The sequence below is a fragment of the Pleurodeles waltl genome, chromosome 7, assembly GCF_031143425.1.
Source record: "Pleurodeles waltl isolate 20211129_DDA chromosome 7, aPleWal1.hap1.20221129, whole genome shotgun sequence".
Taxonomy (NCBI): Eukaryota; Metazoa; Chordata; class Amphibia; order Caudata; family Salamandridae; genus Pleurodeles; species Pleurodeles waltl.
The window spans coordinates 636,038,437-636,060,214 of record NC_090446.1 but is presented as its reverse complement, the minus strand read 5'-3'; the positions used below and the strand labels follow the sequence as shown (position 1 = coordinate 636,060,214).

Genomic DNA, 21,778 nt, shown 5'->3' with positions numbered 1-21,778 from the left:
CTCTGTGTACAACCCCAGCGTGTTTGTCCATTAGTAATCCATTTCCTGTTTGTTCACACAAGAGTTGCTCTGCTTTAACTTTCCTGTTTCCTGTGCCTGTCCATAGCTGTCCTTTCTGTGTATGCCTTTAGCTGCTCTTCTGCCCCAGTGCACTACCTCTTTGGGATATTCTGTGACCTCAAGGGGTGTCCCCACCAGAGTCCTGATCAGACCCACCCAAATCTGTGACAAAATAGGCTCTTTGTCACTACTGAGACATGTAACACATATAAATATATGTCCTACCTTTTACATGCACAGCACTCTGCCCATAGGGCTATCTCGGGCCTACTTTAGAGCTGACTTAGGTGTAGTCGTTGACTTGCCAAGTCAAAGTGACATTAAACTGTGCATGCCACGACTACAGTGGCAGGTGTGAGACAAGTATGAAAGGCTACTTCTGTGGGTGGTGCAATCTGCGCTGCAGACCCACTAGTAGCATTTAATTTACAGTCCATGGATACATGGGACTTACAAGGGACTTACAGGTAAATTAAACAAGCCAAATAGGTGTAAGCCAATCACACCAAGTTTTAGGGGGAGAGAGAACATGCACTTTAGCACTCAATCCTGATCCACAGTTTGCGAAAAACTGTTCTATTTAGCTTTAGAATAATCATAGGTGGCAGAGTGGATCCAGAGACTTTTTTCAGCAATGCTCCCGTGGGCTGATAGGCAGCACCCTGTGGAAACCCCGTGGTGACTCTGTTTTGCCCCGGTGATGGAGCAAAGTCACAGATAAATGCCACTTCCGCACACTGATGTCAGTTTCTTAGTCTTTCTTCTTTCAAGCCCCCTGATATGGAGCAGTACAAAATTGGTGGTGCAAGTGTGACAAACATAGCTTAAATCCTTATGATGTCCAGGAGTCCACTCCACATAATGGGGAGGTGGGAGGGCAGTTAGGAATCTGATGTCAGATAAAGAATCCACCAGTAAGAGCAGCACTTGTGTTCTGATGGATAATTCTACTTCAGCTGCCTCGTTGTAAGGCTAGATGCCATAGCAGTACCTGAGTGGACTCAGGCCAGAAATTCTGGCAGGGCCGAGCAGGTGAAACAGCCCTTCTTTTGGCCCAGACTTTCAAGGCACCAGTATTTTGTGAACATGTACACCAATGCCCATGTTGCAATCTAGCAGATGTCTAGACTAGACACCCCCCTGCCAATGCCATTCTAACAGCCTTAGCCCTAGTTGAATGAGGCTGCAGGCCTTCGGGAGTTACTTCTTGGCTGGGATGATCCCCTGCCCTGTCAAAGTTAAAGATCAACATCTTTAGGTTTGAGTTGATAGAGTTTCTCCTCCTCCTTGGAAGGATGAAAAATGTTAACTGAGTGATAGATTAAACAATGTGGAAAGATAACACAACATTTGCCAATACGATTGCCTGGATTCTAAGAACTAACCTGTTTAGAAAAAAGGTGGCGTAGAGTGGTTGCACCGAGAATGCCTGCAGTTCACTGCTGTATCACAGAGAGGTAGTTTCAATTAGGAAGACTATTCTAAGCATCAGTAGTTGTTCTGAGCAGCTCTGCATTAGCTTGAAAGGTGTGCACATAAGATATGTGAACACTAACTTAAAGTCCAATTGCAGCACAGAAAGGCCAAAAGGACTGACAGATAACCCTCAACTGTGCGCATGGCAAGGCCTTGCTGGGTCAATGATAAAACAAACTACAACACATCCGAATGTTTGACCTTGCAAGTGTTGGTATGACGAGCACAACACCAGACACCAGTCAACAAAGTTCACCGAGTTCCATGCGTAGGTGGGTGTCAAGCTGCAGGGATGACATTTAATACTGAGCCAGCAGATGAAAAGCATTTGACTGTTGCCACTCAGTCTCTAAGTGGGAAGTGTTGGTTGCGGAGACTCAGGTGCAAGACCCTCTCCCAAAGATCAGCAGCTATACTCAATGCACCTAGAGGAGGTGGTTGCTAATACAAGATTCCTCATTGTTGTATCTTCCTGGGCAGCTTTGGATCGTGGCACCCTCGTGGGCTCCTCCTTGTTTAGATAGTAGGTTTATATTGGACCTCAAGGAATACTCATGCATGAAGACCATCCATCTTGGAGAAGCCCTAGTGGAGCAGGGCTCACATTGACTTTGCCATGGCTCGTCATACCAGGGTGTGCCTGCATATCAACATGAAGTGAACACACTACGGCACAGGCCTGAGGTGAGTAAGCACAAATGTTCCTGGAGACCATGCGCTGACCCCATTCTCAGCTGCCAAAATCAGACTGACCAGCATTGGAATAAAATCAAACGTTAAGTGTACAATTGTAGCAGTGTGGATTAGAATTAAGAAATAGGGAAGTCTGTGTTTCTGTGATCCAGTTATTATCTAGAAGTGACTTTGAAAAAGGACAGGCAGGAACCAGCAGAGGCACCCAGCATCTGACTGCGCATATATTTCCTCCCTAAAGGCTACAGCCTGCTTTGGCATTGACCTTATTTATCAAGATACGATAAATGAATAAAGAAAGTAGCCAAGTATTCTATGACAACTTTTTCTCCACAACAGTGACAGACATCTAAGTGCCTGTGTACTTGTAGTCCGACCTCTGAATTTTACATATAAAGTATTTAATTGTGCGCTTGAAGCAAAGTACTTTTTCTTACAGGTAAAAGCACTGACGGGACATTCATTTATTAAGTGGAATTATATGTTTCATTATCTTCAGAGTTTCTAACCCACACCACCTCCCTGATTAAGCCTTGGTCAGCGCCACTTCGATATCTTAAGGGTCAAGTAATGCAGTGCTCAGTTTTGGGCTCAAAAGGAAGGTAAATCTTCAGGACACCATAGTAATAAGGCTCTGGTTCTAAAATTAGGAGCTCAATAACTCTTGACCCATTAAAAAGTCCCTATGTTGAGTACTGATTCTGTCATGGAAAGCTGGACCCCGAACTTTTGTTTACTGTAAAATTTAGCCTAGTTAAAGACACAATTGTAGAAGGTGAGGATCACCAGAGAAACAATAAAGATGGAGCCCTAAACAAGGTTACTACTTTGGAAAAATATCGAACGCTTTAATAACACCTTAAAATTGTGAACAAACAATAATTAAAATATTAAGATGGTTGTATTGATTTTTACATAGCTATAAGTCAAAATACTTCTATCTTTATTCATACAGGTTAAGAACCAGTATGACAGTTGTTCTCCAGTCCATGACATGGCTTGGGTTGGTCTGGGGACCTTTCATGGAGAAATCATAATGATATTATCCAAAGGGCTTTCAGTACCATGCATACCTCCAAAGCTGTACAGTGTGATGAAACACGTATAGCATAGGACCCTATAGAATTGCATCTAAGTAACTTGAAAAAACACTTGGTTGTTTGCTTAAATAAGTACCCCAGGTCGGCCCTCTACTAATCCTGACTCAAACCTTTTGACATCTAATGGGATTATTTCTTGCAATGGCCCAAAGGCATAACAACTGAATCAACAGCAGTTCCGTTACAAAGCTAAAATAAAGTTAAATTAGAATTGTGCATATCTCAGTTCCTACCAGTTGTGGTTTACTGTTTAGGACACCCTCAGGGCACCTGAACTTCTAGCTTTGATATTTCAAGATAAACCTGTTATAACCATAATATAAACGCTGGTGTCCCTATTTCAAGCTAGCTGGTTGCCCAGGGGTCATAGCACAAATATTAAAACAGTAAAAACGTTAAACTCACAGTCAGAAATTCCAACACTGGGTGGCACAGTAGGACCAGATTTTCTGTTTGGGGTTTGGGATACCCGGGCCTTACAAGTGTTATATCTCAGTTCTGTTTCAAAGTCCAGCAACAATACTGGATCATTAGTTCTTGGCACTGGAGGAGTCAATCCAGGAGAGAAATTCAGAATAGACACTTGCTCTAGAAACTGGTAAAATGTGGTCCCAGAAAACTGCAAATAAAATGCTTTCACTCTCCAGTCAAAAGATACAGGATCTGGCTGGCAGGCGTAACACCAGTTTCAGTTCTAATGGACACCCCAGGGGGGAACTATTTGTAGCTTATGAACACTTTTTACATGCTGACGCCACTCAGGTTACAGGTTACAGGTTAGTGTGGACCAGGAATACTTCAAGGACAGTCTCCACAGACAATGAAACATTGAACAAGGTAGCATGCTTCAGTACGCAGTCATTGCTCCTGGGGAAGTTTAGCTGCACCTTGAAAGTTCACCTTTATTTGTGCTCCGTGGTTGGAGGGCTTCCGAACATTTTAAGTCCACTTTGCTGTGCTCCTTTGGCTGGCTCGTTCCGTTCATGCAGGTAAAATAACAACAACAGGGAGGAACACCAGACTACGAAGATTAGCATTAGCCAAGAGGAGATGGGAAGGAAGATCCAGAAAAGTACAAAAATGTTTCATCACTAAGACAATATCCTTAGAGATAGGTGGCAGTAAAAATGTGTATGTACATTCAGTTGAAGGTGTATATCAGCCCATAGCCAATCTGGTCAGTTCACATTCATATTTAAGAATGAGACAATGAAGGTGGGCCTTGATTTGTGAATCCTCCTCCACTCCGGAATTGGAGAATGTGTATGTAGGAAAAATTTGTTTGGCTTCCTCGCAGTGCACACTTTTGCTGTGCTGTGGCATAATGCCACTAAATATTTTCTGTTTAATATCAATGTAAATTAAGTTGCTAAACTTATTTAAAAGATAGTATCAATTTTAAAATGCTACAGCACTATCACTATTAACTTAATACTGAATTAAAAATGTAATTATTTGAGTATATTAAATTAAAATTCGTTTTTAAAAATGTATTAAAGAACCACAAAAGGTAAAATTTTCAAATTGATGTATTATGTATTGAAAGTAGCAAAATTTTATGATTTCAAATAATTTAATTAGCTTTTTTTTTTAAACAATTTACATTTATTGTTAAAGTAAAAATGATAATATATTTTTAAATAAAATAATGTTGATTTATAACATATTTAAATGTTCAAAATTAAAGTAAATGTGTATGGGTGTTTAAAAAGCTCAAATGAATGAATTCAGTTTAACATTATTCCCTACAGGTTCTATTTTAAGTCCCTATCTCCATTATTTTCTAGGGAATGTTGTTGCAGTAGAAGTGGCTGGCCGTTTGTTGTGCTTGATTGATTCCAGGTCTGAGTTAGAGTATGCGTTGGGTCATTTTTGCCTGCAGCAATTTGAAAAGGGCTGTATGTGAATAGCAATGGGTTTCCTCTTTTAGTTGGTGAATAACACTCCCTTGACCCCACCATACTCTTTCCAAAACTACTTAAATATAACCATTGATTTGATATTTTTAAAAGTGCAGTTGTTGGGAAGACTGGATCAGCAGTGTCCTTTCCTATTAATTGACAGATGAAATGGAGCACGTTCTTTATTTGAAGTAGTATAGTGCCACTGGATGTCAGTACAGGTTTGGAGACCTGTTGCTCCAGCAAGACAAGGAAGTTGAATGGATGTTGTCTTATGCATTGTAGCCACTGAGGAAATATAATGCTACATTACAGTGTCATACAGGAGGAGTTATTGGTGTGCACATCCAGAGCAGAACAATACAGGCAATACTAATGAGTCAAATGATTTGTGTTAAGAATGGACCTCAAACCCATTTATATCATGTTGTCTCCTGGTGGGGGTAGGTCATTATCTGCACTTCTTGCTTATTTAGCAGCCAACCTCCAAGCTTATTATTACTGAGTACATTTCAGGAAGGATTAATGTACATGAGGTTTGCATGTCCCATTTTTCTTTGAGTGGTGAAAAAGGAGATGATGAGGGAGAAGATGAATGTGATGTTGATTTTAGAGTAGAGGATGCGAATGCTATTGAAAGTTTGGAGTGTGTTGTTTCTAAAAAATGTGGGCATAAACAGTTGAGCATGATGCAGAGATGAAATTGGTTTGTGAGTATTTAGTTAAAGGGTAAGGGGTTGAGGGGCATTTATGTATGTCCAGTACAAAAAGAAGGATTCACAAATTTTACTGGTGACCAGGAATTGATAGATTGGTGGACAAATTGGCTGAGTGTAGAGAATGTACAAGTAAGAATAAGACTGACAGAGATTGTCTTCCTGTGTTGGTGGCTGTGGAGTGTGCCACTGAACCATGAAGAACACTTGGTTTTGATACTTGCGTCCTTTTTGTTGGTTTTTTTCCCCAAAGAAAGAAGCATTTGCCTTGGTTCTTTGCGGACTATGTTATTAAGTTGGTCTAAGTGAAGATAATGGAAAAGGTTCATGCCAGTGTGATATTGGAGTTCTTGGAGGATACATTTTGTAGAGGTGGTAGAGGAGTTAATTTAGGACAATAGCCTTCAGTTTGTGAGCAAAGATGTGAGTTTTCTGGTTTGATGTGGTATTGTGCATAGGAGAGCTGCAAACTATCACCCCAAGTCTGATGGGCAAGTGGAGTGTTTCAACAGAGTAGTTCAAAAATCTATTCAGCTGGCTGTCAAGAGTAGTTTGCTCTGGATAAAGGCTTTGCATGCTTCTCTTTTATTGAATATGGGTTATCTCAATTCAGTTACTGATTATTCGACTTTTGAAATAATAAGAGTATGGAAACCTAGTTCCAAATTGTTTCTGTGGTGGAGTATGGAACGGAACAGTAATGAGGAAGTGGTGGATTTTTCCAGGGTCTGGGATCATGTGGAAAGGTATTATGTTATCAAAGCAGGATAAATGAGTATGTTGACAAGAGAAAATGTATCTGTATGAGTCACGTTTGTTGTGGGTGAATTGGTCAGAATTAAGTTTGATATAGGAAAGGGCCTCTCTAAGTGGAGTGATTCTGTCAGGATAATAGAGGTCTTTAGCAGAGTGAAAAGAATGGAAGGATTTGGAAATTGGGTAGGGTCTTGGTGCCTCAGCTGACCACTTTGAATGGGTCTCTGTAGATGATGGTGAGGTGTTTTGTATGTGCTGGGTGAGCAGGAGAAGGTAGTGGTTGATTCTAGACATTGTGTGGGGGTTTCTGTTGGAACTGAGAAATAGGAAGGTGAAGTGAGTAAAATGCATCCATGTGTGGAACACTTCCTTGAAACATCACCATGTTAGGAGGAACTATTCCATACAAGGATGAAGTTGGTTCTAAAAAGACACTAAGTAAGAGTTGAGCTGCAACTAGTAGAGCTTCTCCTGATGTAGCAGTTTGCAGAGAAGGTACTCAAGTTAGGGGCATGCATAATGGATTTTGTGAGACTTTAATGTGTATGTTCTGATATTTTTTATAGTGTGCTTTTTTCCTGTATATGTGTGTTGATGGTGTTGGTAAGTGTTTGTGGGTTTTGGTGGTGTGGTGATGTTGGGGGGTTATGTTCTGTGAAATGCTAGAGTGTTCTTGTTCTTTTAAGGGGAACATGTGTTATATGTTGTGTGTTTAGGGTTCTCTTCTATTTCAATATATATATAGAATGTTGTTGAGTTTTTTGGTATTGTGAGATACTTATGAGCCTTTATTATATGTGTGCTGGTGTGTGCGAGGTGGTGTAAAACGCTGGTATAGAGAATGTGGGATTTGGTGTGCATGAGGTGGTACAGAAAATCGGAGTGAGAGTATGGACATAACGTTGGGGAGAAGTTGAAAAAACTATTGAAGACAGGACGCTGATGGATGAGGAGCTGGATGCGCTTTGTAATGATTCTATTTGCATTCGTAATAAACTTTACATGTAACAAACCACTGTGAGCTTCGTTTGATCTTCGACATCCTGCAGGCTGGACTCTGGAACTGTGCTGCTACTGGAAGCCGTTGGTATTTGTGCTGTTGTAGAGTTTTTTCCTCTATTATGAAGAAACCGTATTATTTTTCTTGCCGCTGTAAGCTGTCATCTTTCAACACTTTGAACTAGGGGTAGAGCACTTCCGGATAGGCCTAGAATGAAAAGCACCATAATCAGGGCTGTCTTGCCCCAATATCTACTGCACCGTGGAAAGGCTTGTAGTGCTCAGTATGTAAAGTACCCCGGACACACCTATTTACCTAGCCGAAAGGCGTAAACCTCTATAGCCAGGGGAGCACTGTGCTGGCAGATTAAGCACCATGGACAGGTAACTTCTATACCACCGCAGGGTGCAAAGGGCATTGGGGAGGCCAGGCAAAATGTTGTCTCGGTGGGTTAAAAGCGGGATACCCAGGTGAGTTCTACAACGCCTCGCTGATTGACGAGTCATCATGCTTAATTCTGAAGACCTGGAAGAGAATGAACGGACCTCTGGAGAGGCTTTAGAGCCACTGCGCCAAGCTGTGTGCTAGGGTTTGCTGGAGCGAAACAAGTACACGTACCAGACTAGAGCCAGCATGTACTGTCAGAAAGGAGCCACTGTAGCGCTGCCTTTCACTGCCACTCCCACCTCCGTCTCTGACTCCGCCCTTTCGGCTCTCCTCTGCCCGCTCTCTCCACACTCCCTCACACGGGCCGCGGAGGCGCTGCTGTAAGATGGCGGAGTGCGGCGCGGAGCTGGATGAGGCGCTCAGTTCATTCGTGTTCAGCTACCTAGAGGAGTCTGAGGTGAGGAGGCATAAGGAGCCGGAAACGGCAGAAAGAGGCCGCCAACTGACAAGACACCCCGGTCTGAGAAACACAAACGGCTACCGGCCGGCGTGAGGCGCCCGCTGCCCAATCAGCGCCTGCCTTGCGCTCAAGCCCCCCTCGCGCGCCGCTACTCAGTGAGCGACTCACGCTTGGGGCTGCGCTGCAGTCTCGTGCACCCGTGCTCGCTGCACGAGGGGTCGGGAAGGCAGGCACAGCAGTCCTCCCTCGAGCCCTCTGTCAAGGCGAGGTGTGTAGTGAGCACCCACGTTCCCTGCCCACATAGGTACTTTGTCCCGCACCATCTCACGTGCCCCATAGTCCGGCCACTCCAAGAGCTACTGTTTAGCTAATCAAATCCTCTTACGCTCCCCGTCTGAAGTTGCATAATCGCTGCTTGCTATCTGCCCCTTTTGCAGCACCGCTCTTGGAGACGAGAATCAACCTCGAGTATGGGGCGTCCCAGACTACACGCGTGTTTGTAGTCCCTCGCGAGCCTCAAAGTGCTGCAGGGCTTGGTCGTTATGTGCTTAATGGGTCTCGCGTTTGCTTCCTCTCTTTTTGTATGCTTTTTAGGTTGGTGGTTGCCAGCTCATGCCACTGATTCTGCTTCGTGAGTATGACGCCCATAACGTGTTTGAAAGCGGTTCACTCCCGGATATCTGGCACAGGGTCCCCATAACCCTTCACACACGTGCTAGAAACCCCTCCGTGTGGTAACAGTTTCTTCACTGCACTGGTTTCTCTTCTTCCAGCGGCAGACCATCGCGAACTCCATTCATTCTTCACACGTGGAGCTGTCTCGTGACACCGAGGCGTGCTCATGGGAAGCTGGAGGCAGCTGTCTGCAGGGTGGGAAGCCATCTGCAGTCTCCACTGCGGCTCTGGTGAACAGTGGGAGGAGGAAATGAAAATGACCCACGTGTCATGGTGTGCGTAGGTTTACACTGATGGACAGCACAGTGCGGGAAGGGAGGATACAACACTGCATGGGTCGGCGCATGCATAGTGTGTGTGATACTGTTCGAGAATAAAGTACACGTGATGTATAAAAATGTTTACTTGTATAATAGGCGATCATTGTTTCTCGTAGCAAAATGATATTAAAAGTATATTCGAAAATAAACCTCGCTCAATTTCTCTTTAAATTCTGCACAGAAGACAACAATACATGCGCCCATACAGTAGAGTGTGCACTTTGGAAATGCAGTATGGAGAGAATAAAATGTGTATACAGAATGAAATAAAATACGAAGGGTTGATACGGATCTCTTAACAGATCGTAAGACGAGCCTACATTTGAATCCGCTACGATGTTAATGCAAACCGAAAACCAGTATATTACTGAAAGAAAATAGAATGCCGGTGTGCTGAGACCTGCGAGGATTGTGATCGCATTATTCGCTGCGTAGTCAAAAGGGTTTATGGGGTTGTAAGAACCAGCCTGCTGCAATATCGGGAGTTTTGGTGATTGGCAAACTGGCTCATCATGCCTTTCGTAATTGCAAGTAACAACACTGCGCATGCACCGTAGTGCAGCGAGCTCTGCAGCCTCTTACAGTATTGGTTTGGGGTGCCCTAATATGGGGGTACTTTTGAGAATCGAATGGCTCCAGACTGCGCGGTCGGAACGTGCCCTTGTCCCGGCTTGTGAGGTGACCTAGGCCTTGCTGTGTGCCTCCGAAGAGGAGGGGGGAGGGTCTGGACTGGCAAGTGGGACGCAGGAACTGGCTTGATGGTCTGACCACTGCTAAGTTTCAAGGTGCGGAGGGTGAAATGGGAGCGAGGGGTATTGCGTCATTGGTTGTACATACCTGCATTGGCTGTACTGTTGATACAGCACAGCTCACAGGCATGGCCCGTTCTTTCTTGCTTTAGCCAGATTGGTGCAGTGTGAGCTGCTCGCTGTGGGTCTGGCGTGAACACACCTCTTGTGTAATGTGCAGATAGGAATCAATGTCTCCAGGCCCAAGGGGACATTCTGATGGAGGATCAACTGGAGTACAATGCAAAAATACTTTATGGTATTTCAAGCAATGCCTAATTAAGTGCACGTGATATCTCACGGTGATACTTGAGAAAGAAGCAACGGTTCAAGACCATTGGAGCAGGAATCAAGATTTGTAGACAAACATAATAGTCCATGCACAATAGTGGACAGAACACGCGCAACATTTGGGCAAATTTCGCGTAAGTGCACATACTCAAGCAAAGAGTGCTTTGAGTGCTGGTACTGTACGCACATACAAATGTATACGTTATTTCCCGTATGCATTTATCTACGTGGGTCGGCGTTAGGAGGGCACGATTCTAGACGATTACTCCACATTGCTGCATCAGTTTGACATGTGGCCTGCATGTGCGCGCTTCTTGTGCTCTTGCGCGTAACCGGCTATTATGAGCCTGTACACAAGTGCTCACGGATGTGTATCTGGCTGCCTCCGCAATAGGCCTGATGTAATTTGCATGTGGATCTGAAAGTATTGGGTATATATCACCATCCATGGCGGACGACTGCGGTGTAGGCGCGTATCTTAGAATGTTGCTTGTATGTGTAAGTTTCCTTAAATATTCGTTCAACTTATTGTTCTGTATGCATGTGATACGGCATGTCAATTTCTACAATATTTAGCATTTTTATGTAGCCGGGTATAAGCCCGGTATGGTAGTTGGCTCAATTTGTTAATAAGGCGATGCACATTTAGTGACGTGCTATACTTGCTAGTAACAGGGTGGAATCCTACCAAAAACCCACGCATAAAACAAAGTGGGATATTTTTTATATTTTTTTTATATGGCAGTTTAAAGAAGCCATTCCGGGTGTCAGATAAGTGATTAATAATTCAAATGAATTGTATGCACTCCTACTTTTGATGCTTTGTACGATAAGACCTGTGCGTTCATCCCTTAACGTGACACCGCCTATGAGTATTCGGAGTAACCTGCGGCTGCCTCTGTGCCAGCCATGTAGCAGCAGAAGCACCGCTTTGCTAGAAACTCCTTCTTTCTTAGACTGTCTCACGTACTCTCTATTTCACTGCAGTGCTATTAAACCAGCAGCAGGAGGGGAGGGTGACGGTGGTTGTCAAAAGTTCCACGTTTAAGTGCACCATCAGTCCCCGGGAAAGACTTCTGAAACGTGCCCATGGACTGTGGGATCAGCTCGAGCAGGCCTCACGGCGGCGTAGGCGGCCCTCCAAGGAGCGGCAGGTGGTGATGCAATGTTGCAGCCGCTTAAGCGTTAACGTGACTTCCGCGACTCCCTAGGGCTTGGGTCGGAGTCTGCATGAGAGACCAGGACACCGCTTCCACTGCATCCAGTGGCTCCCGGCCGAGCGCCCAGGGGGTTAATGTCCCTGCGCTCAAGGGGCGTGCAGCAAGCATGTGACTTTGTACGGCTATAGCGGTTCCCGCGGCTGTCAGTGCTGACGCCAGCGGCGCCCATCACATGCCCGGCACTTTCCAAGAAGGGGGGGGCGGTTCCCTAGGCAGCCTTTGGCGTCACCACTTTACTACGAGCAGCCCCGCCCTCCGGTTTCCTACAACTCAGTGAATTGTGAATGGAGCGGCAGTGCCTGCAGAGCACGTGGTGGGGAGAGTGGACTGGAGCACGTGGCATGGAACCCCCCCAATTTACTCCAACCATCCTCGTTTTGCAGACCCTACCACCCCAGCTTCATTTTTTATTTTACAGCCAAAAACAGTTACCATATTTTTTTTTTTGGCGTTACCTTCAAATGACGCGTTTCCTTTAAAGAAAAAAATGCTCATTTTCCGTTTAGTTTCGGTTTTAACACGAAGACGACTTGATTTGCTTTCCATGTGATTCAAGTTTATTAATCAGGGTATAGTTACTTAAAACTTTACATTATGTGCTAATAAAACCAACAACACATTAGATTAAAATTGCTACCAGTTCCTGGGAGCGCTGTTTTCGCCAGTGCTAATGGCTAAAACTGAACCAAATACAAGTAGGCAAAGATAAATAATGATTTTGACATATTCAAATTGTATCTGTCCTGCTACTAAATGTAGTATCCTTAGACATGGCCGAGACACAAATTTGTAATACTTCACCAATGTAACAAACATTAGCCGATTGAAAGAGGCTTTTAAGTGGGAGCCTTTTGGCATATGTCAGAACCTAAGGGAGCATAGCAGAAGCTTCCTGAGTCTGAGGTGTAAGCTTGTGCTAAAGCTATCCTTAAAACAGAAATTAACTGCTGAGTTGAATGAGAGGCAGCCTTAGGCATGCCAGTTAATGCAGCTCCATAAAACAATTCAGTGTAAATCCCTTGGTAGTATAACGTGCGTACATGGAAAGGTAAAATAGATTAGTATTTCGTAGAGCTGTTTAATGTCACTCTTGATAATATAGAGAACCAGGGGGTGGACAGGTGCAGTGGCTAAGGATCATGGGCTTCAAAGTACATTCACTCCACTGCTGTCGATTGCGACCCTGCAAGGATGATACATTTCCCCAAACATGCAGTTATTTGAAGGTTTTGACCCTGCAGACAGAAAAATCAGGGCTTGGTGGCATGTTCCGACTCTATTTGCATTGAACAAAATGCCTAGGAGCTTCCTACGTGCTGTTAACAAAGGCGAACAGATGCATATTAGATGCAAAAAGGTTTCATTCGCCCCGTGACATAACCTACACAACACAGAGGCTGGTGCTGGGGCCCAATATGGTGTTGCATCGCCAAAACGTAAGATCCTGTACGGAGGCCAAATCTCTGGTGTGTGCATTAAAGAAACCAGTTGACCTGGCTAAATTCAGGAATTTCATTAAGATGCTCCAAGCTGAACTGACGACCACACAAAGCTCACCTAAACTATTTATAAAAACTCTTTCTTCTGATTCAGCCCCTGAGAAAGGCAACTGGTCCAGGCATTTTACTCCTCGTAACATTTACTTTACGAACCTGTATCTAGACAACTGTCTCTTTGGGAGCATTTTATATACATTTGCATTGTTTTGTTTTGTTTTTAGTATAAATTGTTTTGTTTGCGAAGATTTTAAGTAATCATGCAATTAAGAATGATGATGTGGCGTCCTTTGTTGGGAACTGACCCAATCATAATGCTAAAAATTTGGTCTTATAAAGGCCATTCATACATTTGAGAAAATAACTCTGTGGTGTTAGGGATTTATAGGTATTAATACATAACCATGTGTGTCTGCATTTGTGAAACCGTCACCTGTCCTGCATCTGGGACAGGAGCCTTGCTTATTTATTCATTGACAGCTTAAAAGTGTAGTGTGGCGGCTTCACTACTCGTCATGGCCCAGAAATTTGACTGGCTGTACTCCTAGGTCTCCTCAGTCTCCTTCCAGATAAATGATTTCAGAGTATTTGGCAGGTCCGCTCGAGCAGATGACATCTATTTTAGGAGTACATACTGTTGAGCTACACCTTGGTCAAGGAGCCCAGTTTCTAACCAGATCTGCGCCGGTGATGTGTGTTGTGGGAGATTAAATACTAGACAATGTACTTTACTCTGAGCATTGTTAAGGAAGGAGTTCATTTGTCTTGTAAAAGCCGGGATGCATAGGCAAGCATTGGAATGAGCTTTGATTTGATTACAGTTACAATTGGTTTCCAAGTTGGCATTAACAATTTTGTATGCAGTTTTTGGAAAGCGCAATTAGTGAGGCCAAATGTGGCTTCAGGGCATTTATATGGAGCTTGAGCGAGTGCTACTCTTGCAGCCAAACCCCAGGTATTTATATATCTGGCTTCTTTTTTCTTGTCTGCTACCCGGGTGTAATTTTCCTTCCTTTTTACGTCCAGTCCCGATCATACTGTGGTTTTATCTAGATTAACTGTCATCGGTTTGTTGTTCGCAGTATGAGGCCAAGATATCAAGCAGATTTTGCAGACCGATGGGCCTTATGTTCATGAGGACAATGTCTGCATACTGCAGAGATGTCATCAAGCACAGCCCCAACTTTAAGGGATGCAAGTGCTCCTCGTCTAATGCTGGCTTAGATCTGAGATGAACAGGTTGAATAAAACAGGGGCAAGGATGCAACCCTGTTTTAAGCCTCGGCCTGTGGGAATTGCTGTGCATAAGCCTTTATTTGAATCCAGGCTGACCTTTGCCCAGGTTTCAGTGTACAGAAGCTGTATTGCCCGTAGGAGATAAGATGGAATTTTCCATTCAGCTAATTTGTGCTTCAGCAAATTCCTGTCCACATGATCAAAAGCTTTTGAGAAATCGATAAAGCATGTGTATAGGAATTACTTTTTCTGAATTTGCTTGGCTGTGAGCATGCTTAGCACCACAAGGTTGTCCATCATGCTTGAACTGGGGCGAAAGCGGGTTTGATCGCATGCAAGGCAACCCGTCTCTTCTGATGATTTTTCCAGCTCCTGGAGAAGGATTCTAGCAAATATTTTAGTCTCAACATCCAGTAGCGCAATTAGACAGTAACTGGGGCCACGTGCCTTCTTTAGATCTTCCAAAACCTTTTCCAAGTCATCCACCAAATTTTGGGATGCGCATCTACCTAGGGAATGAGGCTTTTCCAGATCACGTATTTGGCATGAGTGACCTCCATCCATTTTATTCAGTGCCATGCAAATCCCAGATCTTGCAATCCTGTATTGCATCGTTCGGGGACATCCTCGTTCTGGTTAATAATCTCCAATGTGAGGGGGAGGAGATTGCTTTCTTCTTGATCCTCTACTCTGAAATCTAAAACCTTATGCAACAGATGAAGAGAGGCAAATACATAGTCTATTGCTGGCTCTTACTTTTGATCTGCTGGTCGCTGACATTGGCAGGTCTAATGGCAGCCTTCCATTCAAAGCCCTGAAGCCCATTGCTTCAAGAGTTGCCAGTAAATGATGATCGGCTTTGTACGTAATCCCTGTGATTAGTTCTGCCATTTCTGGTTGACGTCAAGCTCAAGCTTGCGTAGTGACATTTATTAGGAGTAGGATGCAGAACTGAATGGGACACGTTTTATGTATAGCCATGTTTTTTTGTGCAAAGCAATTACAGTAAATCCAGCAAATGTAAAACTGCGCCAACTCATGTTTTTGTAGAAAGAACTAACATTTGCATGTGAAGTAAAGATATATTAACGATTTCCAAAGGCTGAATATGTAGTTCAGCCTTGGAAGGGAGTCTGGTAGAGAACCAAAGGAAAGAAGAGACTTTCTACAGTATTACATCCTCCGGGTACATGCTGTCTCAAAAAGTGTCCTATATATTCCTAAAACCCTGCCTCGGGCCCTGCCCCTCCAATACTGTACTGTCACATGAGTCCAAAGATAGGAGGTCAGGAGGTACAGCCAGGGTCGGATTGAGACCAAAAGTAGGCCCGGACAGTCCCAGAAAATTGGCCCACATTTGAGGAGCGCAACCTTTTACAAAACATTGCTTAGCTAGTATCAGGAGGCTAATTTGGGGGAAAATGTGTGGTACATTAAGCATTTTAAAACTTGAGGGTCTGTATTATTGTTGAAAACTGGAAACAGTTTCTGTAAAGACTGAATACTTATTCCTGTATCAACGCCTTGTACAAGGTTGCCAGAATCACACTCCCAATCAACTAGGTCCTCAACCCTAATTATAACATCAATCAGAAATCTAGTACAAAGCCAAGGGGTAAAAGTGGTTAGGACAGGACCCCTGGGAAAATAACCTAAAATGACAAAGGAGAAAAAACAGCTCTGAAATTCTTCCTCTTGACTCAGTGCAGAGGGGTTTCACAGAACAAAACCTATAATTTTCAGTGGCACTCGCCCTGGTTTCTTCCCCCTTTTTTAATAATTCCAGTAGCTAATAATAACCTGTTATTTGCTAGTATAATAACAAATATGTCCCCCCTTGTTGCCAGGCAGTTAATCAGTTTAATGGCTGTCAAAGGTGCTTTGAGGCACCTACAACTACCATCAGAGAGATTGATCCGTACTAGCAAAGTCCTAGCTTGGCCTCTGGCTACTGCCAGGCTTCAAGAACTCCCCATTAGTGACATTCTGTAGTATCACTGTACAAGTAACCCTGGGCACTTTTGTCATAATGCCTACTGTGCCCAGGGCTACCATCAGCCATGCAGCCAGCTCATCTTTTCCCATCTCATCCTTTCCCATCTCATCACAGGAGAGAGGGGTTTGGCAAGAACCTACCTTATGACCAGATGGGAGAAGGTAAGGTGAAAACCCAAGAAACTGACAGCTGTAGCCTATGCATCACTGTGCAGACTCCAACAATGTGCTTCAGTTTTTGATGATGGAAGAAGGTGTGTACCTTCCCTAAGAGTCTACCCAGTACAATCAGCTGAAGCACAACAGGTCAGGTAGCTAAAGGTAAGTAGGTAAAATAAAACCCAGTAAAATATTGTGTGAGCGTGGGTGTGTGTGTGTGTGCATGAGTGATAGAGTAACTAAGTGCGATTGAGTGAGTCAGAGGAAGTGGGAAAAGTGAGACTAAGTTGGAATAAGAGAGTGAATAAAAGCGAGTATGCGCTAGAGTGACTGAGTGAGTATTAAGAAGAGTGAAGGAGATAATGCTTGGTATATGATGTACACAGGCAAAATACAGGCACATAAGTTGTAATTCTTGGAGCATATGGGACACCGGTCTCAAAATACCGGTGGTGACATATTGGGCATAATTATTGGTACGAGGTGAACCTATGGCGAAATACAGACACTGGCATATTGAAGGTAATTATTGGCATATGGGATGGGACACCTACAGCAAAATTCTGGTGCTGGCACACTAGAGGTAATTTGTTGCCTATGGGACGCTGGTAGTAAAATGCTGGCCCTGACATATTGGAACTAAATCTTGGCACATGGACACCTGTAGCAAAATGTTGGTGCTTCCATACCCAAGATAATTCTGGGCATTAGGGAGGACAACCCTGGCATATAGGGCGGGGGACGCAGACAATCACAAAAAAATTCTGGCCTATATATACTAGTGGTAGTTTTGACCTATGGGTCACCCATCCTATATATGTATGTATATGCATATACAGGGAGTGCAGAATTATTAGGCAAGTTGTATTTTTGAGGATTATTTTTATTATTGAACAACAACCATGTTCTCAATGAACCCAAAAAACTCATTAATATAAAAGATGAATATTTTTGGAAGTAGTTTTTAGTTTGTTTTTAGTTTTAGCTATGTTAGGGGGATATCTGTGTGTGCAGGTGACTATTACTCTGCATAATTATTAGGCAACTTAACAAAAAAAAATATATACCCATTTCAATTATTTATTATTACCAGTGAAACCAATATAACATCTCAACATTCACAAATATACATTTCTGACATTCAAAAACAAAACAAAAACAAATCAGTGACCAATATAGCCACCTTTCTTTGCAAAGACACTCAAAAGCCTGCCATCCATGGATTCTGTCAGTGTTTTGATCTGTTCACCATCAACATTGCGTGCAGCAGCAACCACAGCCTCCCAGACACTGTTCAGAGAGGTGTACTGTTTTCCCTCCTTGTAAATCTCACATTTGATGATGGACCACAGGTTCTCAATGGGGTTCAGATCAGGTGAACAAGGAGGCCATGTCATTAGATTTCCTTCTTTTATACCCTTTCTTGCCAGCCACGCTGTGGAGTACTTGGACGCGTGTGATGGAGCATTGTCCTGCATGAAAATCATGTTTTTCTTGAAGGATGCAGACTTCTTCCTGTACCACTGCTTGAAGAAGGTGTCTTCCAGGAACTGGCAGTAGGACTGGGAGTTGAGCTTGACTCCATCCTCAACCCGAAAAGGCCCCACAAGCTCATCTTTGATGATACCAGCCCAAACCAGTACTCCACCTCCACCTTGCTGGCGTTTGAGTCGGACTGGAGCTCTCTGCCCTTTACCAATCCAGCCACGGGCCCATCCATCTGGCCCATCAAGACTCACTCTCATTTCATCAGTCCATAAAACCTTAGAAAAATCAGTCTTGAGATATTTCTTGGCCCAGTCTTGACGTTTCAGCTTGTGTGTCTTGTTCAGTGGTGGTCGTCTTTCAGCCTTTCTTACCTTGGCCATGTCTCTGAGTATTGCACACCTTGTGCTTTTGGGCACTCCAGTGATGTTGCAGCTCTGAAATATGGCCAAACTGGTGGCAAGTGGCATCGTGGCAGCTGCACGCTTGACTTTTCTCAGTTCATGGGCAGTTATTTTGCGCCTTGGTTTTTCCACACGCTTCTTGCGACCCTGTTGACTATTTTGAATGAAACGCTTGATTGTTCGATGATCACGCTTCAGAAGCTTTGCAATTTTAAGAGTGCTGCATCCCTCTGCAAGATATCTCACTATTTTTGACTTTTCTGAGCCTGTCAAGTCCTTCTTTGGACCCATTTTGCCAAAGGAAAGGAAGTTGCCTAATAATTATGCACACCTGATATAGGGTGTTGATGTCATTAGACCACACCCCTTCTCATTACAGAGATGCACATCACCTAATATGCTTAATTGGTAGTAGGCTTTCGAGCCTATACAGCTTGGAGTAAGACAACATGCATAAAGAGGATGATGTGGTCAAAATACTCATTTGCCTAATAATTCTGCACTCCCTGTATATATATATATACAGCCAGTGGAATATTCTGCCACTGCCATAGTGTATGTAATTCGTAGCATAAGAGTGCCCATGCCATATGGGATCCATCCATACCAAAATTCTAGCCCTGATACAGAGGTAATTATTGATGTACAGATGCACCCACTGTACAATTTTAATTAGTGGGATCAGATCCTGGGACGTGTCTATCTTCAATGTCTTGATACACCTTTAAAGTATTTCAGAATGTAATAGTACACTTTGAGAGACAGTGATGTTTGAGCTAGCTTATGTGAAAATTCTGCTTTAAAATGCACTATTTGATCTTGTTTTTTTTAAACTAATTGAGGGGAAAACACCCCTGGAACCCTCCTAAAAGTTGGGCATGCTCGCTTTGCTTGTTCACTGGAATTTAGAGCAAGTTTTACACCACGCTACAGTCAAAGCAGCTTTTTGACTTTGTTCAACCCCTGTATGTAAGGGACAGGTATAGTTTATTTTATTATTTAATTTCTTTTAGAAAGCTGTGTGTCCCAGTGCGGGATGTCATAGCGATTTACATCACACTCACATATTGTACACAGAAAATGAATCATACAAGTGTGTAAATCAATTCATAGGAAACAATACATAAGACAATGAGGGTTACAAGGTGTAGAAGTTGCATATCTTCTGTACTGGTTGGTATTATATGTTAAAAATGCTTGGTCTGGTGAAACACACACAAAAATTAAAGGCTAACTCAGTGGTTAGGATTGTCTTCACTAATGAGACTTTGGGCTGATTTAGAACTTGGTGGAGGGGAATACTCCATCACAAACGAAACGGATATCCCATCCGCCATATTAGTATCCCATTATATTATATGGAGACCGAAATACAGTGGACGGGATATCCGTTATGCTTGTGACGAAGAATTCCATCCGCCAAGATCTGAGTCTTGCAATTTATTACCAGCCAAAGAACCCCTTTTAGCAATATCAAAATAAAGATTGATTAAAAATTGAATAAGTTGCTATGCTTTGCAGTTTGCATGCAGCCCCTTGATTCTGGTTCATAGCTCACTGTGCTGCAGTAGAAAGAATATAACTAGGGCCACTGAAACTGTGATTCAGCTGCCACAGCATTTTCAATATAATTACGGATCTGCCTGTCGTTTTTGCCACTTAATCGTTCATCTACTGCATAATATGTAGCTTGTAAGGAAAAAAATTGTTTGTAGCTCAGTTGGTTTAAAAGTTACTAAAAACTTGTTGACACGTGTTTCTGCGCATTGGAAGGCCCTTCTTCAATGTTGACTGGTCATCACCCTTTTCCTAATTGCTGTGCTTGGTTGTTAAATTGATACTAACGAGGTGAAACATTTGTCCAGACTGGGTTAAAGTGTTTTAAAGTGACAAATTAATAAAGCAATACCATGACAAACGTTGAATAATTTGTCTTTTCTTGCCCCACAATTTAGTCAACCCTGCCGCACTATTTGGTCCTCCCAAGCTGCTTAATTCCAGGGGACCTGATTATAATTTATGAGCTGCAAATAACAAAAGGACCTTGAAGTAGTAACCCACTGGCCTTTCTACATAAAATACAAATCTGTGATCTGCAAACCACACGTTATGATTTGCAGAAGGGTTATGATTTGCTGCAGGTACATAAACCGTCCCTGCTAACTTATGCATAGTTAAAACTGACTAGACAAAACAGGGCTCTATTTATAAAAAAAAATGGCAACCTTCCAACAATCATGCTGCAAGCCTCACACCCTTACCCAATCTCAAAACAAAGCTCTGTGTTTGACTAACCTACATGCTGGCCCTAAAAAACAATGACCTGGGCATGTGGGAATGGCAGCGGCCGGGGTGTGGGGCAATAGGAAACTCTGGGGGAAGTTAACAGAGACCCCCACAAAGAAGCGCCCCCTGCTGGCATTCAGGCACCGGCCCATCGGCCTTTGGCCGATCGCCCGCTTCACCATTCCGCCCCTGGCAGCCCCATGGGCTCAGTTGGTATATTGTGATCTATTCCCCCTCCTCCCACCAACAAGTAGCTGTGGCCGTCCTTAGCAGAATAGGGATTGTTGCTCATCCCCTCGGTGCTGCCCTAAGACGTATTTGTGAGGAGAGTTCGTTCACCCCTTGATCATTTTTTGCTGCCTGTCACTCCAGTGCCAAAAATGGGAGTGGGAGAGTGGGAACTTGTTTTGCAGGTTGGGGAGCGCCGCCCGGGTCCCGAAGTCGCACTGGCCCGGCCGACAAGGAAAAGGCCAGGTCGACACAGACATAAATAGCCCGGCAACATCGCGACACCAGGGACAGAAGTGACTCGCCGCTCATGCGGTCCTCTTCCTGTTTCCAGTCCCCTGCTTCACAGGGACAGGAAATTAAACTGCGGTGTCTCCTGCCTGCCCCGTGGGCCAGAGAATCGCAAGAGCAGGTGAGGGTCCGGGTCCATGGGGTCCTCGGGTCATAGTGCACCGCTCCCCACTGGGGTGCCCTCTCCTTGAAACCCTGCATGAAGATGTGACCCTGGCTAAAAAAAAAAAAAAGTCTGTATTTTGCCTCTCCATACTCTGAATGCTGCCTCGCTCAGAGTACAGTGCTCCTAAGTTTCGTACATGTTTGCTATAATCATAAATGTTGTAATTTTCTAAAATGCCCACACCTCATC

At 43.6% G+C, this 21,778-nt stretch overlaps 1 protein-coding gene across 2 annotated transcripts in view; it reads left to right on the top strand.

The window, feature by feature from the left end:
* The first annotated feature begins 8,415 nt into the window (after positions 1-8,415).
* Positions 8,416-21,778, top strand: part of PPARGC1B (PPARG coactivator 1 beta) — a 140,937-nt gene continuing 127,574 nt past the window's right edge. For both annotated transcript variants that reach the window (XM_069244610.1, XM_069244609.1), the window contains exon 1: positions 8,416-8,546. In XM_069244610.1, the coding sequence (XP_069100711.1) occupies positions 8,475-8,546 (72 nt within the window). In that variant the 5' untranslated portion in view covers positions 8,416-8,474. The remainder of the gene's footprint in view (positions 8,547-21,778) is intronic.